The sequence below is a fragment of the Thamnophis sirtalis genome, unplaced genomic scaffold (assembly GCF_051295495.1).
Source record: "Thamnophis sirtalis isolate CommonGarterSnake01/CBP01778 unplaced genomic scaffold, rThaSir2_p1.2 scaffold_1, whole genome shotgun sequence".
In the NCBI taxonomy this organism is placed as follows: Eukaryota; Metazoa; Chordata; class Lepidosauria; order Squamata; family Natricidae; genus Thamnophis; species Thamnophis sirtalis.
The window spans coordinates 168965057-168986988 of NW_028261381.1; the positions used below are offsets into that span (position 1 = coordinate 168965057).

A 21932-nucleotide genomic window follows, 5' to 3' on the forward strand; every position below is an offset into this window, starting at 1 on the left:
GCTATATGCGCTCTGTAATCTCCTGTCTTTTAAAAAAAACAACCAACCCATATTTTTCGGAGTATAAGACGCCGTATTTTTCGGAGTATGATACACCATTTTTCATCTAAAAAGAGGCTGAAAATAAGGGTGCATCTTATATCCTGAATACAGCATTTTTTTGCCTTCCAAAGCCCCGCCCCCTTCACAAAAATGGCCGTGCATAGCTTATAGGAGGATTTCAGAGAGCTCCTGGGGGCTGGGGAGGTCAGAAATGAGCAAAAAATGTGCCGGTTTCCCCCCCAGCCCCCAGCAGCACTCTATAAGCCTCCATAAGGCTATGCATGCAATTTTTTTGACAAAAAACGGGCCCGTTTTTGCAAAAAACAGGCCATTTTTTGCTCGTTTTTGGCCCCCTCTACCTACCTACCTACCTACCTACCTACTCTCTCTCTCCCTACCACCTACTGTATTTCTCTCTCTCTCTCTCCCTCTATCTACCTACCTACCTACCTACTCTCTCTCTCCCTACCACCTACTGTATTTCTCTCTCCCTCTCCCTCTATCTATCTACCTACCTACCTACCTACCTACCTACTCTCTCTCTCCCTACCACCTACTGTATTTCTCTCTCTCTCTCTCCCTCTATCTACCTACCTACCTACCTACTCTCTCTCTCCCTACCACCTACTGTATTTCTCTCTCCCTCTCCCTCTATCTATCTACCTACCTACCTACCTACCTACCTACTCTCTCTCTCCCTACCACCTACTGTATTTCTCTCTCTCTCTCTCCCTCTATCTACCTACCTACCTACCTACTCTCTCTCTCCCTACCACCTACTGTATTTCTCTCTCTCTCTCTCCCTCTATCTACCTACCTACCTACCTACTCTCTCTCTCCCTACCACCTACTGTATTTCTCTCTCCCTCTCCCTCTATCTATCTACCTACCTACCTTCTCTCTCTCTCTCCCTACCTACCTACTGTAGTTCTCTCTCTTTCTCTCCCTCTCTATCACTCCATCTACCTACCTACTTTTTTTAAAATTTGCCTCATCAAAACCGGGGGTGCGTCTTATACTCCGGTGTGTCTTATACTCCGAAAAATACGGTAACCTTTTAACAAATGCATTGCCCTTTTTTGTCCTGGGAAATGACCAGGGGTGAGATTCAGCCGGTTCGGACCGGTTTGTGCGAACCGGTAGTTCCAGCTATCAGTTGGCCCCCAGCCACCCATCCCTGCAGTAGTCTGTCCTATATTCCCTTTGTTTGAAGCCCAGCTGATAGGCCCGGCAGAGCGGATTTTACTCACCGGGGCTGCAGTACAAAATAAGTTATAGAGCTGTTTTCAAATGCACTGCAAATGGGCAGAGCACACATTTGCTGTGCTCCACGAACTGGTTGTAACACCGGTTGAATCCCCCCACTGGAAAGGATACATCTGTCCTCTCCGGCCTCCCTACTGGGAGTGGGGCAAGAAAGCTAACTCAGTTCTCCTCTGTCCCTTTCTCCAACAACGTCTGGATTTGATTAAAGATCTGTGGGGGGGAACCCAAATTGTATGACAAACGTTTACACATTTACTAGAGAGCTAACTGTCCGCACTTTCACCAGATGAGATGGATGCTCACAAAACCACATTCGTTCCCCTGTATCCCTCAATCTTTCTTCAATTGAAGAAAGAGACCAGCCCAAGTCCTTGACTTATGACCTTTTAATGACTGTTCAAAGTTGCAACGGCAATGAAAATAGTGACTTATGACTAGTTTTCAGACTTATGCCCTTTGCAACGTCCTCATGATCTCATGATTGTAATTCGGTGCTTGGCAGCTGGCATGTATTTATGACAGTTTGCAACAACAAACAAGGGAAATAATTATCAATTTGGGGTTAGAGTTGTGTTGTGGCCCAGCAGGAGCCGTTGCAGCTGCTGATGGACTCTGATAGCGAGGAACCCTATGAGTCTGCTATGGAAGATGTGGAGGACCCTGGGCAGGGTTCAGACTCAGAGCAGGGACCAGAGAAGCTGGTTGGCCACCTGGAGGCGCCTGAGGCATGGAGCAGTGGGGAAGATCAAAGAGAGTTTGTCCCTGACACCAGGCAATGGAGGGCGGCAAAACGGAGGTAGCAGTTACGGAGACAGACTCATAAGTGATAATCAAGCCCAGGTGGTTGTGGTTTGGACCCTCCCAAGAGAGTATATAAGAAGAGACTTTGGGAGGAGTCATTTTACAGGACACAACCATTCGTACTAATCTGGAGAGCTCCTTGTCTGGTCTGCCTTGTGTTCCCGTGTCTGTTGGAGTCTGGGTTGCTGCCAACGTCTTGCCAGTGAGTCGTGTCTGGGCTTTCAGCCAATTATAATTGCTGTGAATAAAGAGTGGCAAACAGCTAAGCCTGTGTCTGCGTTCATTACCAGATGGAGGGGGGCCAGAACAGAGCTGGAAGATTGTTACCTGGTAGCTTGCAAGAGGAAACAGGAAATGTTAGTTTCTCTAAGCAACCTCTTTTCCAGGTGTTCATAAGAAATGCATGTTAATCGCAGGACATTTCCCATCCAACATCTGACCAGGTCTAATCCTGCTTAAATGTTCCAAACTCTGCAATAGAAGAAAATATCTATAACTCAGAGCTGAACTTTGATGCTCTCTGAGCTTAGTATTTTGTTAGACATTTCATCACCCAACTAGGTAACGTCACCAGAATGAGGGAGTGTGGGGTTTGTTTCTTGTTTATATACAGTAGCTTGGTGGGATGTTGGTTTTCTTCTGATGGTACCTTGATTAAAGTGTTATTTTCTGCTCGTCTTGGAATAACATTGGACAACAATCAAGCAGGATTAACACTAATTGTGGCGTGACGAACTTGAAAAAAAACTTTCTTATTCTAAATAATACCAAGTTTTGCTGTTACTAAAGACTATGAACTTGTTCCGATTATGATTTTCCGCAGGTCAAAGAGATCACCTTTTTGAAGAACACCGTGATGGAGTGTGATGCCTGTGGTAAGTCCACTTGAAAAGCATTGTTGCTTTTAAAACCCATGTTTTGAGTTTCGTAAAAAAAAAAAAGAAATGAAAGGAGGAAGAAAGGTTATCTTGGCCAGGCCCTCAGTCTTGAGCATTATCACTTGGATGTTTCCTGCAGGAATTAGACGACTGAGAACCAGAGCTATTAAAACACTACCATATTTTTCAGAGAAGATGCACCTTTTTCCCTCAAAAAAGAGGCTGAAAATCTGGTGCGTCTTATACACTTAATACAGCATTTTTGGCCTTCCGAAACCCCGCCCCCTTCACCAAAATGGCCGTGAATAGCCTTTAGGAGGCTTCCAGAGAGCTTCTGGGGGCTGGGGAGGGCAGAAATGGGTGAAAAACGGACCGTTTTTTGCTCAATTTCCACCCCCAGCCCCCAGGAGTACTCTATAAGCTTCCTAAAGGCTATGCATGCAATATTTGTTTTAAAAAACTGCCCATTTTTTGCTCGATCGGGGGGGGCACCCCCCCAGGAGCACTCTACAAGCCTCCTAAAGGATGTTCATGCCTTTTTTTGGGGGGAAATCGGGCTGTTTTTGGGAGGTTGCAGAGTGCAAAAACTTTTTTTTTTAAATTTGCCTCTTCAAAGCCTTGGTGCGTCTTATACTCCGAAAAAACACGGCAGTAAAAGCTGGCAAAAGTTAAGGGAGGAAGGATTCAGCAGCTAAGCCAGGTTGCAGATCAGGAACCTTTTTAATCACTTTTTCCCGAGTGAGATCTTGCATAGCTCAATCAAACTTCGCTTTGGTAGCATAATCGATGCTAGTGAAGTTAAATCAGTGATGGCAAACCTTTGCCGAAAAGGTTGAGTGGCAACGTTGCATGCGCGTTTATCAGAGCCACAGTCCTGAAAAGCCGAACTTCCGGGTTCTGGCGCGCATACGCACCTGATGTTCAGCTTGCTGGCGTCCATGCGCAGGCCGGTCATCGGTAGTGCTGTGTACGCAAAAAGATCGTGTTCCAGAGAAGCCCAAAATCCGGTTTCTGGCCCGCATGCGCACCCAACAATCAGCTGACCAGCACACATACACACACTGGTTTTCGGCACTGCTGCGTGCGCGAAGAACAGCTGATCGTTGTGCGTGCATGCTTGCCAGAAACCCAGAAGACCAACAGGCAAGGCTGTGCGTGCCAGGCGACGTGGCTTCACGTGCCACTTTGGGCACACGTGCCATTGGTTCACCATCACGGGTATAGGGCTTCCTGCCTGAGCAGGGCGTTGGACTAGAAGACCTCCAAGGTCCCTTCCAACTCTGTTATTCTGTTAGGAAGGAGTATTAGATATGTTCGCTGCTTTGAGTTATTTACAAAAATAATAAAGGCAGGTAGTGGTGGGTTCCGGATCCCATTCCAACCGGTACAGTTGGAATGGGCGCGGTGTCACTCACATGGACGAATGCAGTGCGTGCACACGCATGGCGCATGTGCATGCATCGTACCTGCCTGCGATGCCTCCGCAAGCCTCTGCTCGGCAGAGCGTCGCATAGGCGCCGTATGTACCATGCGTGTGCACGGAAGTGCCAAAGGCTTAAAGGACAGGTAAGGAGCTCGGGCAGGCGGGTGGGCCCTCCGGAGCACCATACCGGAACGCCGGAACCGGGGCGTACCTCCTGCAACCCACCACTGAAGGCGGGACATAAAATAATATAATAAAATAATACAATACAATACAATACAATACAATACAATACAATACAATACAATACAATGCAGTACAGTACAGTACAGTACAATACAATACAATAGAAATAAACAAATAAAAAACTGACTTGCTTAGCAAAGGAAATTCTGGTCCCAACTGTGCTCATAGGCTGAGGATTACTGTACTTTCTTTAAACGTGTAAGAAATATATTCCAGCAGTACCTAAAATGATATTAAAAGATCTAAAATTATGTAAAACACATCTGCCTAGCAGGAGCTTGGCCTACAGAGGACTGGTGGTTCTTACATGCTGCTGTGCAAAACACAGCCACATGTGCCGTGGCTATGCCATAAATGGCATTTCATCTGTAAGCAGCATCTGGAACCAGGTTGGGTCTAAGTGAGCAGGATATTTGCTAATCGGAGGGAGGATCCTATTCGTTGTAATCTGCAGAAGACGAAGAAGAAACAGCAATCTGGTGAAAAGCAGCAGAGAATCCCCCCGGCCCTCCTTCTTTGCAATTTCCTCCCTGCCAAAGACTGAGCCATTTCCATTTAGGATCACAATATTTGTCTCCCACTAATCAGCTGTGAATGCAGGAGAAGGTGCCTTATACTCGCTGATAAGATTAAATGGTTGAATAGGAAGGAATGAGCAAAAACCTCAAAAGTTACAGACATTCTTACGGCTAAGAATGGGTGCCTTTAAAGCAGGGGTGTCAAACTCAAGGTCCGGGGGTGCTTAGGTCTGGCCCGCAGGGCCGTTCTGGAAAGAGCGAAGGAACAGACCACTTCTGCCAACGAAAACGGAGCTTGCGAGGGCCACGGGTGGCCCTCAGGAACTCCATTTTCCCTGGCAGAGGGTTGCAGGAGGCCATGGCAGCTGAAAACGGAGCTTAGGAGCCTGTTTTTGCTGGCAGAGCACTTGGGCTGCCCTGAGACGCGTGACTTCGAGCTGGCCACGCCCCCCACACTGAGGTCAAACACAACCCTGATGCAGGGGTGGGTTGCTGCTGGCATTACTGCTGGTTTGATGCGCGCAAAACTGCGCACGCTTTGCACATAAATAGATCTGCATTTGCGCAAAACATTAAAAATGAAATTTGTGCAATGAAAATTGTTCTGCGCGTGCGCAGAACCAAAAATCAAGATGGTGCTGCCGTATGAGAATCGGTTCGAGGGTGTGGCAAGCCTGGGTCGCTGCCGGTTCCAGTGACCCAGGCCACCAAACCACTACCGGTTCGGCCGAACTGGTCCAAACCGGTAGGAGCCCACCACTGCTTTGATGCAGCCCTCAATGAAATCGAGTTTGAAACTCCTGCTTTAAAGGCTGCCTGGTGGGGGTTTTGAGTTGAGGAGGTGTCAGAAAAGTCAAAACGTCAGCCACAGTGATGCAATCAAAGCCTGACTCCCTTTTTTAAAATATGCAATGAATGTGTAATAAGTTTGGGAGACGAGGAAGATACTACAGCCATGGATTTGATTTGATTTAATAAATTTATAGGCCGCCCAATCCTGAAGGACTCCAGGCGGCTTACAGAAAATACATTTTAAAAAAGTGAAGTTAAAAAAAAAACAGAGGAAACAGATTAAAAGAAAAACCACATCATCCACCCAATCTAATCGGGGCTGGACCTCAGTCGTGAGGTCAACAGCCCCAGGCCTGCCGGAATAGCCAGGTTTTGATAGCCTTTCGGAAGGCCATGAGAGTGGGTAGGGTCCGGATCTCTGGGGGTAGTTCATTCCATAGGGTCGGAGCGGCTACAGAGAAGGCCCTCCCCCGGGGGGCCGCCAGCCGACATTGTCTGGCTGATGGCACCTGGAGAAGGCCCACCCTGTGCGATCTTATCGACCGTTGGGAGATATGTGGCAGAAGACGGTCTCGCAGATGGAGACAGTCAAACAAGAGAAATCTCTGTCCATAGAAGGAATGCGGACCTAGTTTTCTGGAGAATAAAAGTTAAGGAGGGAAGAAATACTTTTAGACTTGCAAGGTTGCTAGAGATGGTAGAGTGAGTACATTTTTGTTTCTTCATTACTTGGAAGGGGAAGGAGAAGGGGGGGAAGGAGGAGGAGAAGGAAAGGGAGAAGAAAGGAGAAGGAGAAAGAAAGAAACAAAGAAAGAAAGAGAAAGAGAAGGAGGAATGAAAGGGTCTGGCTAACTATGCAAGCAATCACAACAATAATAATAATGGAGGTGGCCAAATCCCTTTCTCTCTCTCTCTCCAGGCTTGAGTACGGGAGTGATCGGCCCTGGGATCAGTGTGATTGATTTCAACCACTGTTCTTCCAATCCGTGCTTCCCGGGCGTCACCTGCACCAACACTCGAACCAGTTTCCATTGTGGATCCTGCCCTCTGGGTTACACAGGCAACGGGACTCACTGCACCGATATTAATGAGGTCAGAATCGGCTGCTGCTCTGGACAAGTGACCTCACCACTAACTAGGAGCCTCCAGAAAGAAAGGGCTGAGATTGGGGGGGGAGGAAGGGGGGGCTGGCTGTTTTGCAGGGACAAAGAGTCTTTCTTGGATCTAAGTCAGATTTTTTTTCCCCTCTGGAAGAAAAATAGGAAATTTCTTACTGTTCCTTAAACCAGGAAATTGTGAGTTCTAGTCTGCCCTTAGACTTGAAAACCAGCTAAGTGACTTTAGGCCAATCACCCGGAGCCTGTGAGTTCTAGTCCCGCCTTAGGTATGAAAACTGGCTGGGTGACTTTGGGCCAATCTCCCGGAGTCTGTGAGTTCTAGTCCCGCCTTAGGCATGAAAACTGGCTGAGTGACTTTGGGCTAATTCCCCAGAGTCTGTGGGTTCTAGTCAGGGGTGGGTTTCTCGCCCCGTTCCAACCGGATCGGTTGGAACGAGGCCGGCGGCGTCCTCGCGCACGCACGCGGCGTCCTCGCGCACGCACGCGGCGTCCTCGCGCACGCACGCGTCGCGCGTGTGCACGCACGTGGCGCGCGCATGCGTATTAGCGTCTGCGCGATGCTCCAGCTGCTCCTGGAGGATCGCGCAGGCGTTCTGCGCATGCGTGGAAAGCGCGAAATTCAAAAAAACCGGGTAAGGAGCGGGCGCGGGTGTGCGGGCGCGCGCGGGCGCGGGGGGGGGGCTTCGCCGTTCCCGGAAGTTACTTACTTCCGGGTTCGGCGACCAACCGGATCGCAGGGACCGGTGCGAACCGGTTGAAACCCAGCCCTGGTTCTAGTCCCGCCTTAGGCATGAAAACTGGCTGGGTGACTTTGGGCCAATCTCCCGGAGTCTGTGAGTTCTTGTCCTGTCTTAGGCATGAAAACTGGCTGGGTGACTTTGGGCTAATTCCCCTGAGTCTGTGGGTTCTAGTCCCGCCTTAGGCATGAAAACTGGCTGGGTGACTTTGGGCCAATCCCCTGGAGTCTGTGAGTTCTAGTCCTGCCTTAGGCATGAAAACTGGCTGGGTGATTTTGGGCCAATCCCCCGGAGTCTGTGAGGTCTTGTCCCGTCTTAGGCATCAAAGCCGCCTGCACTATTCCAGAGAGTCAAGTTCTGGAAAACAAGGAGATTTTTGGCTTCCCAGCCAATAGCATCCTACCCTACTTGTGGGCCAAAGAGATTCAAGACGGCTTTAAGTCACGGTCTTGAGCTTTGCTGGCTGGGGAATTCTGGGAGTTGAAGTCCTCCAGGCTTCAAGTTGCCAAGGTTGGAGACCCCTGCTTTAAGCTACTTTATAGTTCTTTCAGGTGACTGGGGTCCAGGTGGAATGCCCACTCCCAACAGGGCATCTGAATTGTGGGTGGACAGCCAAGCCACAGTTGCCGTCGGTCCCCAACGAGTGCCACTTCTCTTTGCAGTGCACAGCCAACCCCTGCTTCCCCAGAGTCCGCTGCATCAACACGGTGCCTGGTTTCCACTGTGAGTCATGTCCTCCTGGCTACCGAGGACCAGCGCTGGAAGGCGTCGGCTTAGCGTTTGCCAGGGCCAAGAAGCAGGTAACAAAGATCTTCTTTTCCTCTGGGGCGAATTTGTGACATTGGCAGCACATGCAAGTAGTCCTCGACTTACAACCATCAGTCATGTCAGTCGTTAAGTGGGTCACCACATGACCGCAACTGATTTTACTACCATTTGTGCAGTGGTTGTTAAATAAATCAATTGACTGGAAAGTTTCTGGCGAAAAAAAATGCAAATTGTAAATTGTGGTCACATCACTGAGGATGCTACAAAATGGCCACAGATATGAGCCAGTTCCCGAGTGCGCCCCTAATGTGATCATGTGACCTTAGTGGGCGGGCAGCCATTTCAAACTTCAAATATGAGTTAGAAGTAGCCCTTGGGGGATTTGTTTACTATGGGTGGTTTTGGGTAGAGCCGAGGTGGCGCAGTGGTTAAATGCAGCACTGCAGGCTACTTCAGCTGACTGCAGTTCTGCAGTTCAGCTGTTCAAATCTCACCGGCTCAGGGTTGACTCAGCCTTCCATCCTTCCGAGGTGGGTGAAATGAGGACCCGATTGTTGTTGGGGGCAATATGCTGACTCTGTAAACCGCTTAGAGAGGGCTGAAAGCCCTATGAAGCGGTATATAAGTCTAACTGCTATTGCTATTGCTATTTTTTTTTTTTGCCAGAAAATAGAAAGAAATGCTGATTTTCAGCAAAAATGTCATGCATCACAATCACGTCACAGTGGGATGCTGAAAAGGGCGATGCCAATTGGTTGCTGAGCCCACAAAATGTAGTCACATGACCACGGGAAGAGGGTTGGCCTGGCTTTTGAAACTTTTGAGGATTCATTGTGGTCTTGAACAATCGCTAAATTTGAACAATCACTAATTTGAACAATCACTAAGTCATAGATCAGGCCGTCCTTGATTTACAACCAGAATTGAGCTCAAAAGGTTTGTTGCTCAGTGAGACAGTTAAGTGACTTTTGCTCCATGTTATCACCTTTCTTAAGAGACGCAGGGGTTCAGCGGCTAAGAATGGTTGGCAGTTCGAATCCCTAGTACTGCGTAATGGAGTGAGCTCCCATTACTTGTCCCAGCTTCTGCCAACCTAGCAGTTCAAAAGCATGTAAGAATGCAAGTAGAAAAATAGGAACCACCTTTGGTGGGAAGGCAACAGCGTTCCGTGCGCCTTTGGCGTTCAGTCATGCCAGCCACATGACCACGGAGACGTCTTCAGACAGCGCTGGCTCTTCAGCTTTGAAACATTCCGCCCCTAGAGTCAGGAACAACTAGCACATATGTGCGAGGAGAACATTTACCTTTACCTTGTCACCTTTTTTGCTACAGCTGTTAAGTAAATCACTACAATTTTTAAGTTAGTAACATGGTTGCTAAGTGAATCTGGTTTCCCTGTTGACTTCGTCAGAAGGTCACCAAAGGGGATTGCATGACACCGAGACACTGCAATTGTCATAAATACGAACCATTTGCCCAGGGTCTGAATTTTGATCGTGTGATCATGGGGGAGGCTAAAACGGTGTGAAAAATTTCATAATTTAGTCATTTTTTCCAGTGTTGTTATAACTTTCTTTTTTTTATATAAGTTTTTATTTTAAACACATAAACACATCAACAAAAACAAAAACATGACTTAAGACAACATAGGAATAAGAAGTTCCATCATATATCATACAGCAGTTCCGTATCGGTTTCTTTACAGTTAGTGTTTTCCCTTTCTATACCTTTCTATCTTACATTCATGGTCTCTTTATTCTTTATCTGTGCTGTTATAACTTTCAATGAATGGTTGTAAGTCGAGGACTGCCTGTACGATGTTCCCATCCAGCCCTTCCTCCTGATCCCTGTGTGTTTCTTTCGCCAAACAGATCTGTAATGATGTCAACGAATGCGAGGAAGGGACAGCCAGAAACTGCGTGGCAAATTCCATCTGCATTAACACTCCGGTAACTGTCCTTCACCACTCGGTCACATACCTTCTCAGACCTGGACTTTATTACCTCCAGAGTGGCTGGGGAAAAATTGGACCAGCCTTCTCCAACCTGGTGTCCCCCACCCCCACCCCCAAATCCCCCATGACTCCTTCCTTCTCCTTGCAATGTGATCTTTGTGGGTTGCTTAGCTTTCCAAGATTAGCAGATCTCATCTAAGAGCCACTAGCTGCAGGCAAGTTTTCTGACTCACTGCTTCCATCCCGTTGATGTTTCAGAGGAGACGGTCTGGTGTCCAGCCAGCCACACTGGCGTAAACATCCTGTTGTGTCTGTGTTTGGGTGAGCGTCAGAATGCACGTCCCATCGTAAGGCGTGAATGGCTTCCAGAGTTGGATATACGTTCACTGAAAACCAGGGAAAGAATCTTTTTGAGTTTTGATTCCATTTGCGCATGTGCTGCAAATGGAGACAGTGGGATTCTATGAATCCCAGAGCATTATCACCCTTTGGGATGCTTTAATCCAGGGGTGTCCAACCTGGGCAACTTTAAGACTGGTGGACTTCAAGTCCCAGAATTCCCCAGCTAAGCTTGGCTGGCTGGGGAATTCTGGGAGTTGAAGTCCACAGGTTTAAAGTTCCAAAGGTTAGACTCCCTTGCTTTCAATGAACAATTGCTTTTTTAAATAAATAATCAGTAGAAGGATTTGCCTCCAGAAGTTGTGGGTCCTCCAACAGTGCAGGTTTTTAAGAAGAGATTGGACAACCGTTTGTCTCTAATGGTATGAGGCAGTGATGGCGAAGCTTTTCAGCACCGAGTGCCCAAACCGGAATGTGCGTGCATGCGCCGGAGCACCAGAAACCCGAAGATCAGCTGGCCAACATGTGCCTGCCTGTTTTCGGGCCATTTTGAAGCCATTTTTCGGGCTGTTTTCAGGCCAGTTTCAGGCTGTTTTTCGGGCCATTTTGTATGAAAAATAGCCTGAAAACAGCCCAAAATATGGCCCACAAAATGGCCCAAGAAACAGCCTGGAAACGGCCTGGAAGCAGCCTATTTTGGGGGCCGATTTTTGGCCGGTTTCAGCCCATCTTCCGGTGCTCCGGAGCTGTGAAGATCAGCTGGCGATGGTGCGCATGCCCACACAGAGGGCCATCAAGAGAGCCGAGGTGGCGCAGTGGTTAGGGTGCAGTACTGCAGGCTACTTCAGCTGACTGTTATCTGCAATTCGGCGGTTCTAATCTCACCGGCTCAAGGTTGACTCAGCCTTCCATCCTTCCGAGGTGGGTGAAATGAGGACCCGGATTGTTGTTGGGGGCGATATGCTGACTCTGTAAACCACTTAGAGAGGGCTGAAAGCCCTATGAAGCGGTATATAAGTCTAACTGCTATTGCTATCACAGGTATAAGGTTTCCTGCTTGAGCAGGGGGTGGACTAGAAGACCTCCAAGTTCCCTTCCAACTCTGTTATTTTATAAAGGATGGAAAAGATGGAGAGGACGTGAAGGTGGAGAGAAGGTTTCACAAGAGTAAATGGGCTGGTTTCACCCTTCTGTTGTGGGGGGAGGAGACGAAGACACAATCCAGATGATTGACTCCCCTATTTCATCCTGCAGGGCTCCTATAAATGTGGGCCATGCAAGAGTGGCTTTGAAGGGGATCAGCGTTCTGGCTGCCGCATCCAGACCAAGCGACGTTGCCCCAATGGTCAACCAAGTCCTTGTCATGAGAAAGCAGAGTGCATTGTCGAGCGGGACGGGACTCTCATCTGCCAGGTGAGTTGGAGGTTTTCTCTGGTTCCTCACCGACTTCTCAAATAGTCCTAAGATTTGGGGAATAGATGTTGTCGTTTCTCAGTTGCAAATGGTGGGAAGGCCTGGGTTTGTTTACTCAGAGCCTAGTCAACCCTGGAGCATACTTTGTCTCTGCAGTACTGAGTGCCTTTCAGTGCAGAAGATATCAAATTCCAGCCAGAATCCATCTGTAGATGTATTAACCTCTAGGTCACGGGTTCTCCTTGCTTTGTCAGCTGTACCAGGAAGGAGTGTTTTTCCGGTCTATCAAGGCAACCTGGTCTATCCAAATGTGAGATGGAGCATACTGCTTCTGCTTTCTGAGCTTGGTTGTTTTCTTGCAGACGTTTCATTACCCAACCAGGTAACATCACCAGTGCTACATGTTACCTATTGAGTAATGAAATCCAAGGTTACCTGGATGAAAATAACCAAGCTCAGAGATCATCAAGGACTCCACAGTTCAACCCTGAACTACGAAGGTTCTCTTTTCTTGGTAATTCAGGGCTTGATCGAGTCGTTGTTCCCACATGATGGTGATAGTAAGGATGATTTGAAGTCCTTCCCTAGCAGGACTTTCCCATATCTGAGTCTGTCACAATTTAGAGCCAATTTCTTTTTTGGTATTTCACTTGGGAGACGGTGGGAAGGATGGGCATTCACGATTCCTTCTGCTTCTAGTGCATCGTCGGATGGGCAGGAAACGGCCACATGTGTGGAAGAGATACTGACATTGATGGGTTTCCAGACGAGAAGCTTCGTTGCAATGATGAAAAGTGTCAGAAGGTAAGAGACCTTCTTTTGAGTTAGGGTCCTCAGCCCATGGATTGAAAGACTTCTGGTTTCATCCATTTCTCCTGCTATGGTGGGGATCAAAATAAGAGGCTGAGACCCTAGAAAGAGTCTAGAGAAGAGTAACTATGATGATAAAGTATCTGGAGGCTATATAGTATGATAACGATTGAGATAACTAGGTATGTCTAACCCAGTGTTTCTCAACCTTGACAGCTTGAAGTTGGATGGATTTCAGCTCCCAGAATCCCCCAGCCAGAATTCTGGGAGCTGAAGTCCACGCATCTTCAACGTGCCAAAGTTGAGAAACATTGGTTTAACCAGGGGTGAAATTCAGCAAGTTCTGTCAGGTTCTGGAGAACCAGTAGCAGAAATTTTGAGTAGTTTGGAGAACTGGCAAATACCACCTCTGGCTGGCCCCGGAGTGGGATGGGAATGGAGCTTTTACAGTATCCTTCCCCTAGAGTGGGGAGGGAATGGGGATTTTGCAGTATCCTTCCCCTAGCGTGGGTTGGGAATGGGGATTTTGTAGTATCCTTTCCCTGGAGTGAGTTGGGAATGGAGATTTTGCAGTATTCTTTCCCTGGAATGGGGAGGGAATGGGGATTTTGCAGTATCCTTTCCCTGGAGTGGGGAGGGAATGGGGATTTTGCAGTATCCTTCCCCTAGAGTGGGTTGGGAATGGAGATTTTGTAGTATCCTTTCCCTGGAGTGGATTGGGAATGGAGATTTTGCAGTATCCTTCCCCTGGAATGGTAAAGGAATGGGGATTTTGCAGCATCCTTCCCCTGGAGTGGGGAAGGAATGGGGATTTTGCAGTATCAGTAGCTACCTCCCCCACTGAACCAGTAGTAAAAAAAATGAATTCCACTACTGGGTTTTACCTATCTAAAAGAAGAGTTAGTGGGAGCATGATAGCTGCATTCCAGTACTTGAGAGGCTGTCACAAAGAAGAGAGAATTGATTTATTCTCCAAAGGGCCAGAGGGCAGGACAAGAAGTGATGGGTGGTGGCTTGTTAAAGAGAAATCTAACCTAGGAGGAGAAATTTTCTGACAGTGAGAGCAATTAATCAATGGCTTGCTTCCAGAGTTCTGGGTGATCCATCACTCAGGAGGTTTTCAAAAACAGAGTGGACAATCATTTGACCAGAATTGGTATAAGGTCTCCTGACATGAGCAAGGAGTTGGACTAGAAGAGTTCCGAGTTCCCTTCCAGCCTTGTGATTCTAGCAGTAAAGCTGGCACGGGAGTAAGAGGCAGGGAGATAAGTTTGGGAGGCCCCTATTTCATTAGTGTGATTTTTGATATTTTGAGATGGGGCAGAAAAATCATATCTGATATTATGGAGAGAAACACAGACATAGAAGCACCACCATAAAATTTGCCACAGTGGTTCGAGTACAGTACTTCAGGCTACTTCTGCTGACTGCCGGCTGCCTGCAATTTAGCAGTTCGAATCTCGCCAGGCTCAAGCTTGACTCAGCCTTCCGTCCTTCCGAGGTGGCTAAAATGAGGAGCCAGATTGTTGGGGGCAAGAGGCTGACTCTGTAAAGTACTTAGAGAGGGCTGTAAAGCTGTGTGAAGCGATATATAAGTCAAAGTGCTTTTGCTATTTGTTCTATATTGGTAGTTCTGACTTACGACCACAATTATGACCAGAATTTCCATTGCTAAGCAAACCGGTTGTTCAATAAGTCATGCTCAATTTCCTTTTCATCATGGTTTTTAAGCGAACCACTGCAGTTGTTAAGCGAATCACATGAGAATTAAGCAAATTTGGTTTCCCCCGTGGACTTTACTCGTTGGATGCCTGCTAGGAAGGTCACAAATGGTGATCACATGACCCTGGGATGCTGTAATTATTGTAAATACAGGCTGGTTGCTGAAAACTTGAATTTTTATCATGTGAATTTGGGGAATGATGTTGTAAGCCTAAGGACCGATTACAAGTCATTTTTTTCAGTGCTGTTGTAATTCTGATGGCTGCTAAATGAATGGTTGTAAGTCACAACTAACTGTATGCATTAATGATCCAATTCCAAGAACAAGGCAATTTTATGCAGTCCTTCTTCAAACATTCTTAGAGGAATTCATTGTGCACAAAACAAAATGATTTATTGTGATTAAATTCATGTAAACACCCCCTGGAAATTAATTCCACATGGCTTAAGCAATCCTCTGCTGGTTTTACCAAGACAGGACATCCAAATTCCCATTCTGGAGGTCATGTAAATAAAATAGCTTTGTCTTCGGCTTCTTTAATTTTTTTTACATGAAAAATTTACTGGCTGTAATTAAGTCCACCAACACCTCTAACTGCAGCAATAACATCTGGAGCAAATAGACCAAATGACAAATGTTGAACAAACTGCCAAGAAAATATTCTGAGGTAAATGAGCCTCATTTTTAATTCTGCGCAGGCCTTTCAAATGGTTTTTTCCCCCCGCTTTGGAACGAAGTTAATTCAAAATAATAAAACACCAAGAGGCCCAGTTTACTCTTAGCACTCCCCACCATAGATGTAAACACCATTTTAAAACTGAAATTGTCTTGGGATGTAACTGTTCACAAATAAACAGGATGCAGTTAGAACTATGACCTAACCATTTCTGTGTAATTAAGGCATCCCAATATTTATTAGCTTTTAAGTGGGGTCAGAAGAAGCCTTGAGTTGAAAACAGAGCTGAGTTGTGAAGTTTGTTACTTCAGCCAGCAAGTAAAGCTGGGATAAACTTCATGGTTATTTGAAAGTGTGGAAAATTAAATCCACCTTTCTCGATTTATACCTGTACAATTGGGACAATGAAAATTTTGCAGGATGTCTTTGCCAATTATATGCACTCAATATCCTATACCTTTTTAAAAATAAATATGACGAGAAACATACCATAGGTTTCCTGCCTAGGCAGGGGGTTGGACTAGAAGACCTCCAAGGTGCCTTCCAACTCTGCTAATAAAGTAGAATGAAATATGGATTAAAAATGTAAGAATGAAGACGTGGCATAAAAAGGATAGTTAGAAGCTTGCTTAAAGGAAATATCATCAGCCTCTAACCACAAGATGTTCCAGCCAACGTCCCTATGTCAAAAGTCCAAACCACAAGGTTCAGATAAAGTTCATTAATGACACGTAGTCCATACCTGTAACAAAAGGAGAAGACAGACCCTCATCTACTCATAAGGCTTTCCCCCCAAAATAACCAATAAGAAATGAGTTAAGTATTTCCGTGTTGCAATGCTTTTGAGAATGTATAAGAACGCGTGCTTCGATAATGAAGGTTGTTCAGAACTTGCAATGGTCTAGCTTTCTGAACCTGGCTGCCAAATAAACTTTTCCTGTGTCCTGAGAAGTCTAAAGCTGTCATTTTCTGCAACACTATCATATTGCGTTGTATTCTCAATAAAGCAGAACAGGATATATGCAGCACTGCAGGCTACTTCAGCTGACTGCAGTTCAGCAGTTCGGCTGTTCAAATCTCACCGGCTCAGGGTTGACTCAGCCTTCCATCCTTCCGAGGTGGGTGAAATGAGGACCCGGATTGTTGTTGGGGCAATATGCTGACTTTGTAAACCGCTTAGAGAGGGCTGAAAGCCCTATGAAGCGGTATATAAGTCTAACTGCTATTGCTATTGCTATTGCTATATATAAAGAAGGTTAATCAACAATAGCCATTGAGCTGAATTCATCTTAATCACATTTCTCTTAAACCCAAATACGCCAAGAATTCTAAGTCACCTTTACAAAACAGTGTTTTTCAAACTTGGCAACTTTAAGAGGTGTGGACTTCAAGTCCCAGAATTCCCCAGTCAGCAAAGTCAGGATGGAGGCCACGTCAGTGAGATTAAAGCTCTGGGACACACACACACACACACACACACACACACACACACACAAGCGCAAGGCTTAGTTTGCACTGTTTTGCCCGCCATCTTGACTCTTTTGACCACATCTTGCAGATATTCCTAAAAATGGCACTTCTTCAATGTATTTTTGGGATCTGAGTTGTTTTTTTTTAAATCAAATAATTGGACTCAGTACACTTCTGAGATCAGACTGGGGTTGTGCAGAAGTCACAGGAATAAATAAATATCTTAATTCAAAAAATAAACCTCTTAATTTTCTTGGCACACGGACCAGCATAGTTCAAATCTAATAACCGTGCAACTATTTTGCCAAGTAATTCAAAGTCAGCTTCAGGGAAATTGCATCTTGCGTTGATGGCTCGTGCTCTCAGACTAAGAGGAAATCTCTCGCAAAACGTTTGGTCTAGCAGTTAGCGGTTAAGGCAACAGGCTAGAATTCAGGAGACTGTGAGTTCTAGTCCCGTTTTAGGCATGAAAACTGGCTGGATGCCTCTGGGTTAATCGTCGGGAGACTGTGAGTTCTAGTCCTGCTTTAGGGATGAAAGCTGGCTGTGTGACTTTGGGAACTCAGCCCAACCCACCTCACAGGGTCGTTGTGGGGAAAATAAGAGGAGAAACAGTATTGAGTTTGTTCACTGTCTTGACTTAATTAGAATAAAAAATAAAAGTGGGATATAAATTTTTGTTTTAAGTGACATTTCCTCTTTTTGGTCCTTCAGGATAACTGTGTGACGGTTCCCAACTCCGGCCAAGAAGACGCTGACAGGGATGGGATTGGTGATGCGTGTGACGATGATGCTGATGGGGACGGGATAAAAAACTCCGAGGTTAGAACTCCTCCTGACAGTGACCTTCAGCCCGTTTTTCTCCTATATTGCCTAAGACCCAAGAATCCTTATTCTGATTTCAAAGTGATCCATTTAGCAGGGGTGTCCAATCTTGGCAACTTTAAGGCTTGTGTGTTTATGTTTTACTGACAAAGAAATAAGGGGAGACTAGTATAGATCTTGAACTCTGGTGCTGGAGAAGACAGCAAGGCAATCAAACCGGTCAGTCCTAGAGGTGATCAACCCTGACTGCTCTTTAGAAGGCCAGATCCTGAAGAGGAAATTCAAATTCTTTGGCCACTTAATGAGAAGGAAGGAATCACTGGAGAAGAACCTCATGCTGGGAAAGATTGAGGGCAAAAGAAGAAAGGGACGACAGAGAATGAGGTGGCTGGATGGAGTCACTGAAGCAGTCGGCCTGAGCTTAAATGGACTCCAGAGAATGATAGAGGACAGGAAAGAACGTTTTCCATGGGATCGTGATGGGTCGGACACGGCTTCGCAACTAACAAGTATAGATCTATTTCAAGCTATTTAGCTCTCATCAACTAGCCATATCCTTCTGGGATTTGAACCCGGGCTACTTAAATATTAGGTAGATGTATTAACCTCTAGGCCACTGTCTCTCTTCCCTTTGTCAGCTCTACCAGGGGAAACATTTTTTGTCAGGGCAACGTGGTCTACCCAATTATGGGATGGAGCGTACTGCTTCCATTTTCGCCTTTTAGCCCCAATACAGGAGCAGTCACAGGAAGTCACTTTCGCGACAAACTATTTTTATGTTTGTCGCGAAAGCGACTGCCTGTGAAGGCTCCTGGATTGCGGCTGAAAGACGAAAATGGAAGCAGTATGCTCCATCCCATAATTGGGTAGACCAGGTTGCTCTGACAAAAAAACATTTAAGACTTGTAGACTTCCAACTCCCAGCATGACTGGCTGGGGAATTCTGGGAGTTGACATCCACAGGCCTTAAAGTTGCCAAAATTGGACACCCCTGCATTATAGCTTGTATGATACCTAAAGAGAACACCAACAGTTTGGGAACACGATGTTCAGTAACTCAGCAGGAGATTCCCCCAACCAGTATCCTGCTTGCCAGCTTTCCTTGAAACATCTCACTGTACTGCAGGGAAAAGCCAACATCTCAACAAGCAGGCTTTGTCAGCTACTCCAAGTTTTGCAAAGCCAAGTTGGTTTCCCCATTTCTTTCCGACTTACCAATCCTTCCCCCTGCAGGACAACTGTGTGTTTGTGCCCAATGCGGACCAGCAAAACGTGGATCTAGACAACTTTGGGGATGCTTGTGACAACTGCCGGAATATCAAGAACAACAACCAGTGGGACAGTGATGGCGACGGATGGGGAGATCTGTGCGACAACGATATGGATGGAGACAGTGAGTTTGGGCAAGAGCATTATTCTGCGAAACCAGTTTGTCTTGCTTTGTTGAAGATACGAGGCAGTCCTCGACTTACGACCGTAATTAAGCCCAGCAATTACAGTTGTAAAGTGAGTCACCGCTTGGGGGGGACCTGATTTTAGGACCCTTTTTGTAGCAGTTGTTAAATGAACACTTAAAATTAAGCATCTCCATTGTTCATTGTGAGGTGCTTTTTTCCTGAAAACCAGAATTAAATGCCGATTTCCAGAAAATACGTCATAAATCACTGTCACGTGATGGGTGAATATGGGGCTGTTGCCAGGTACCTGAATGCTGTTATGTTTCTATGGAGGAGGGGGGTGAAGATTGGAATTTGACAGCCAGGTTATAAGCTTTTGGGAGGAGGGTGTCCATTGAAACTATGAATGATCGCTAAGGGACTAGTCGTAAATCAAAGATTATCCCTACTATTTTTTAGGCATACTATTTTTTGATTGCTGTTCGTTAAAAGAAACCTCCCAAATGTATCCGTGCCATGATCCACATAATCTGTCAAGTGGGATGCTAGAGTCCTCCCAGTGGTGGGGTTTGAATAATCTAACAACCGGTTCTCTGCCCTAATGACTGGCTGGGTAGGCATGGCTGAGTAGTCATGTGATTGAGTGGGCATGGCCAACTCAACGTCACTCATCACACCAGCCCAACCTCCCGGCCACTCGCCTCAAAGGCTTCAACAAGGTACAATTTCCCTCTCTATTTATTTACTACTAATGAACATCCAAAATGCCCTGAAAAAAGCCCTGAAAAACAGCTGTGGGCGGGGCCAGCCAGTGATGACATTAGCCAAACTAGGTAGAATTTTAACAACCAGTTTACCTGAACCAATCCGAACCGGCTGAATGCCACCAAAAATTTCCCAGCCTTTTCACAACTGAGGCTTAAGACCAGAGATCTCACTGTACTCTCTGGGCCCCAGCAACTCCCCATATTCTTTGCTTCTTATGGCTGATGTTTCATTCACTCCCTCTTCTCCAGAAATTAAAAATGTCCTGGACAACTGTCCGAGGATCCCAAATACTGACCAGAAGGATACCGATGGGGATGGAGTTGGAGACGTCTGTGACAGCTGCCCCTTCATCAGTAACCCAGATCAGGTGAGACATTGACTTGGCTTCATACAATATGCTAATTTAATCACTTAATGATTTAAACGGCGGCACTTGCTAAGGAGAATAGCAGCAGCATTTATATACTGTCCCATAGTGCTTTGCAGCACTCTCTATTTGCATTTATTGTGCACAGTAATTGGTGTTAGAAAAGGATAAAATTCTGTGAGCTGTTTATATTGCTCTCTTTAGAGCAGGGGTGTCAAACTCGATTTAATTGAGGGTCGCATCAGAGTTGTGTTTGACCTTGGGGAGCCGGGGTGGGCATGGCCAGCTCGACGTCACTCGTATCGGGGGTGCCTGTGATGGCCAAGTACTAAGGCAGGACTTCCTTCAGACTCTCCCTCACCCTCATTATAATCTCTCTCCTTCCTTCTTTCCTTCCTTCCTTCCTTCCTTCCTTCCTCCCTCCCCTTCTCTCTTCTTTCTTTTTCCTTCTTTCTTTTTCCTTCCCCCTTTTCCTTCTTTTTCCTTTCTTTCTCTCTTCCCATCTTTCCTTTTTTTTCTTTCCTTTTTTCCTTTCTCCTTTCCTGTCCCTTCTTGGGTGCTCAAATGCAAAAGGGGAAACATTTCTTCTTTCGTTTTGTTTTTAGTTTGATAGCTCTCTGTCAGCGAAAAGTGAAAGACTGACCTGTGGTGCTTCTGCCAGCAAAAACGGAGCCCAAGAGGGCCGTATGCCATCCTCCCATGCTCCATTTTCGCTGGCAGAGGCGCCTCAGTCCTTCACTGTTTCCAGGGCGACCCCGCAGGCCAGATCTAAGCACCCAGTGGGCTGGATCCGGCCCACAGGCCTTGAGATTTACATTCCTGCTTTAGCGAGACCTATCCTGGTCTCCAAATACTACTGGCAGCGTTCCAAGTATCATGAAGAATTAAATCAGAGTCCAAGGCAAATTGATCCTTAAAGTTCCAATTTAATAAATCAGACATCTTAGCATATCTGTGGAATCCCGATTCTGGAAGTTACATCAGATTCCCACCCAGTTGAAAGTTCATGATCTTTATCCCCACACCCATAAATTCATCACATGGTCCAATCTTCTTCTTCCACGTTGGCTTCTCCACCCAGCTGCTTCCGGTCAGGTGCAGAGGTGCGGAGACAAAAGATGACCTTGGGCTTCTAGAAAAGAATGACAACAACACATTCCACAATTCTACTCCTTTCTATTTCCCCGTCCCAACTACTATAGTAATAAAACAGCATAATGAAATAAGAGAGAGTGTGGCAGGCCAAAGATCCTAAAAGGGATATAACTGCAGGCCTGACAATTACCTGCTTTAGCTCTGCTCTGGATTATTTGTTGTTAGCCCATTACAAGTAGTCCTTGATTTATGACTATAATTGAGCCCAAAATTTCTGTTGCCAAGTGAGACACTTGTTAGTTTTACCCCATTTTATGGACTTTCTTGCCACAATTATTAAATGAATCATTGCAGTTGTTAAGTTGGTTACAGGGTTAAGTGAATCTGGCTTCCCTTTTTAATTTCTGAAAATTTTCTCTGAAATAATTTCTTCCCCATTGACTTGCTTGTCAGAAAGTCACAAAAAAGTGATCACATGACCCTGGGACACTTCAACCACCATAAGT

The 21932-nt window shown here is 46.1% G+C and overlaps 1 protein-coding gene across 1 annotated transcript in view; it reads left to right on the plus strand.

Moving 5' to 3' along the window:
• The window catches only part of COMP (cartilage oligomeric matrix protein), a 42209-nt gene that overhangs the window by 3269 nt on the left and 17008 nt on the right, over nt 1-21932 (plus strand). The window contains exons 2-10 of the mRNA XM_087703255.1: nt 2933-2984; nt 6886-7058; nt 8484-8621; nt 10461-10538; nt 12137-12295; nt 12995-13099; nt 17689-17796; nt 19033-19192; nt 20213-20331. Coding sequence (XP_087559381.1) covers nt 2933-2984; nt 6886-7058; nt 8484-8621; nt 10461-10538; nt 12137-12295; nt 12995-13099; nt 17689-17796; nt 19033-19192; nt 20213-20331 — 1092 coding nt within the window. The remainder of the gene's footprint in view (nt 1-2932; nt 2985-6885; nt 7059-8483; nt 8622-10460; nt 10539-12136; nt 12296-12994; nt 13100-17688; nt 17797-19032; nt 19193-20212; nt 20332-21932) is intronic.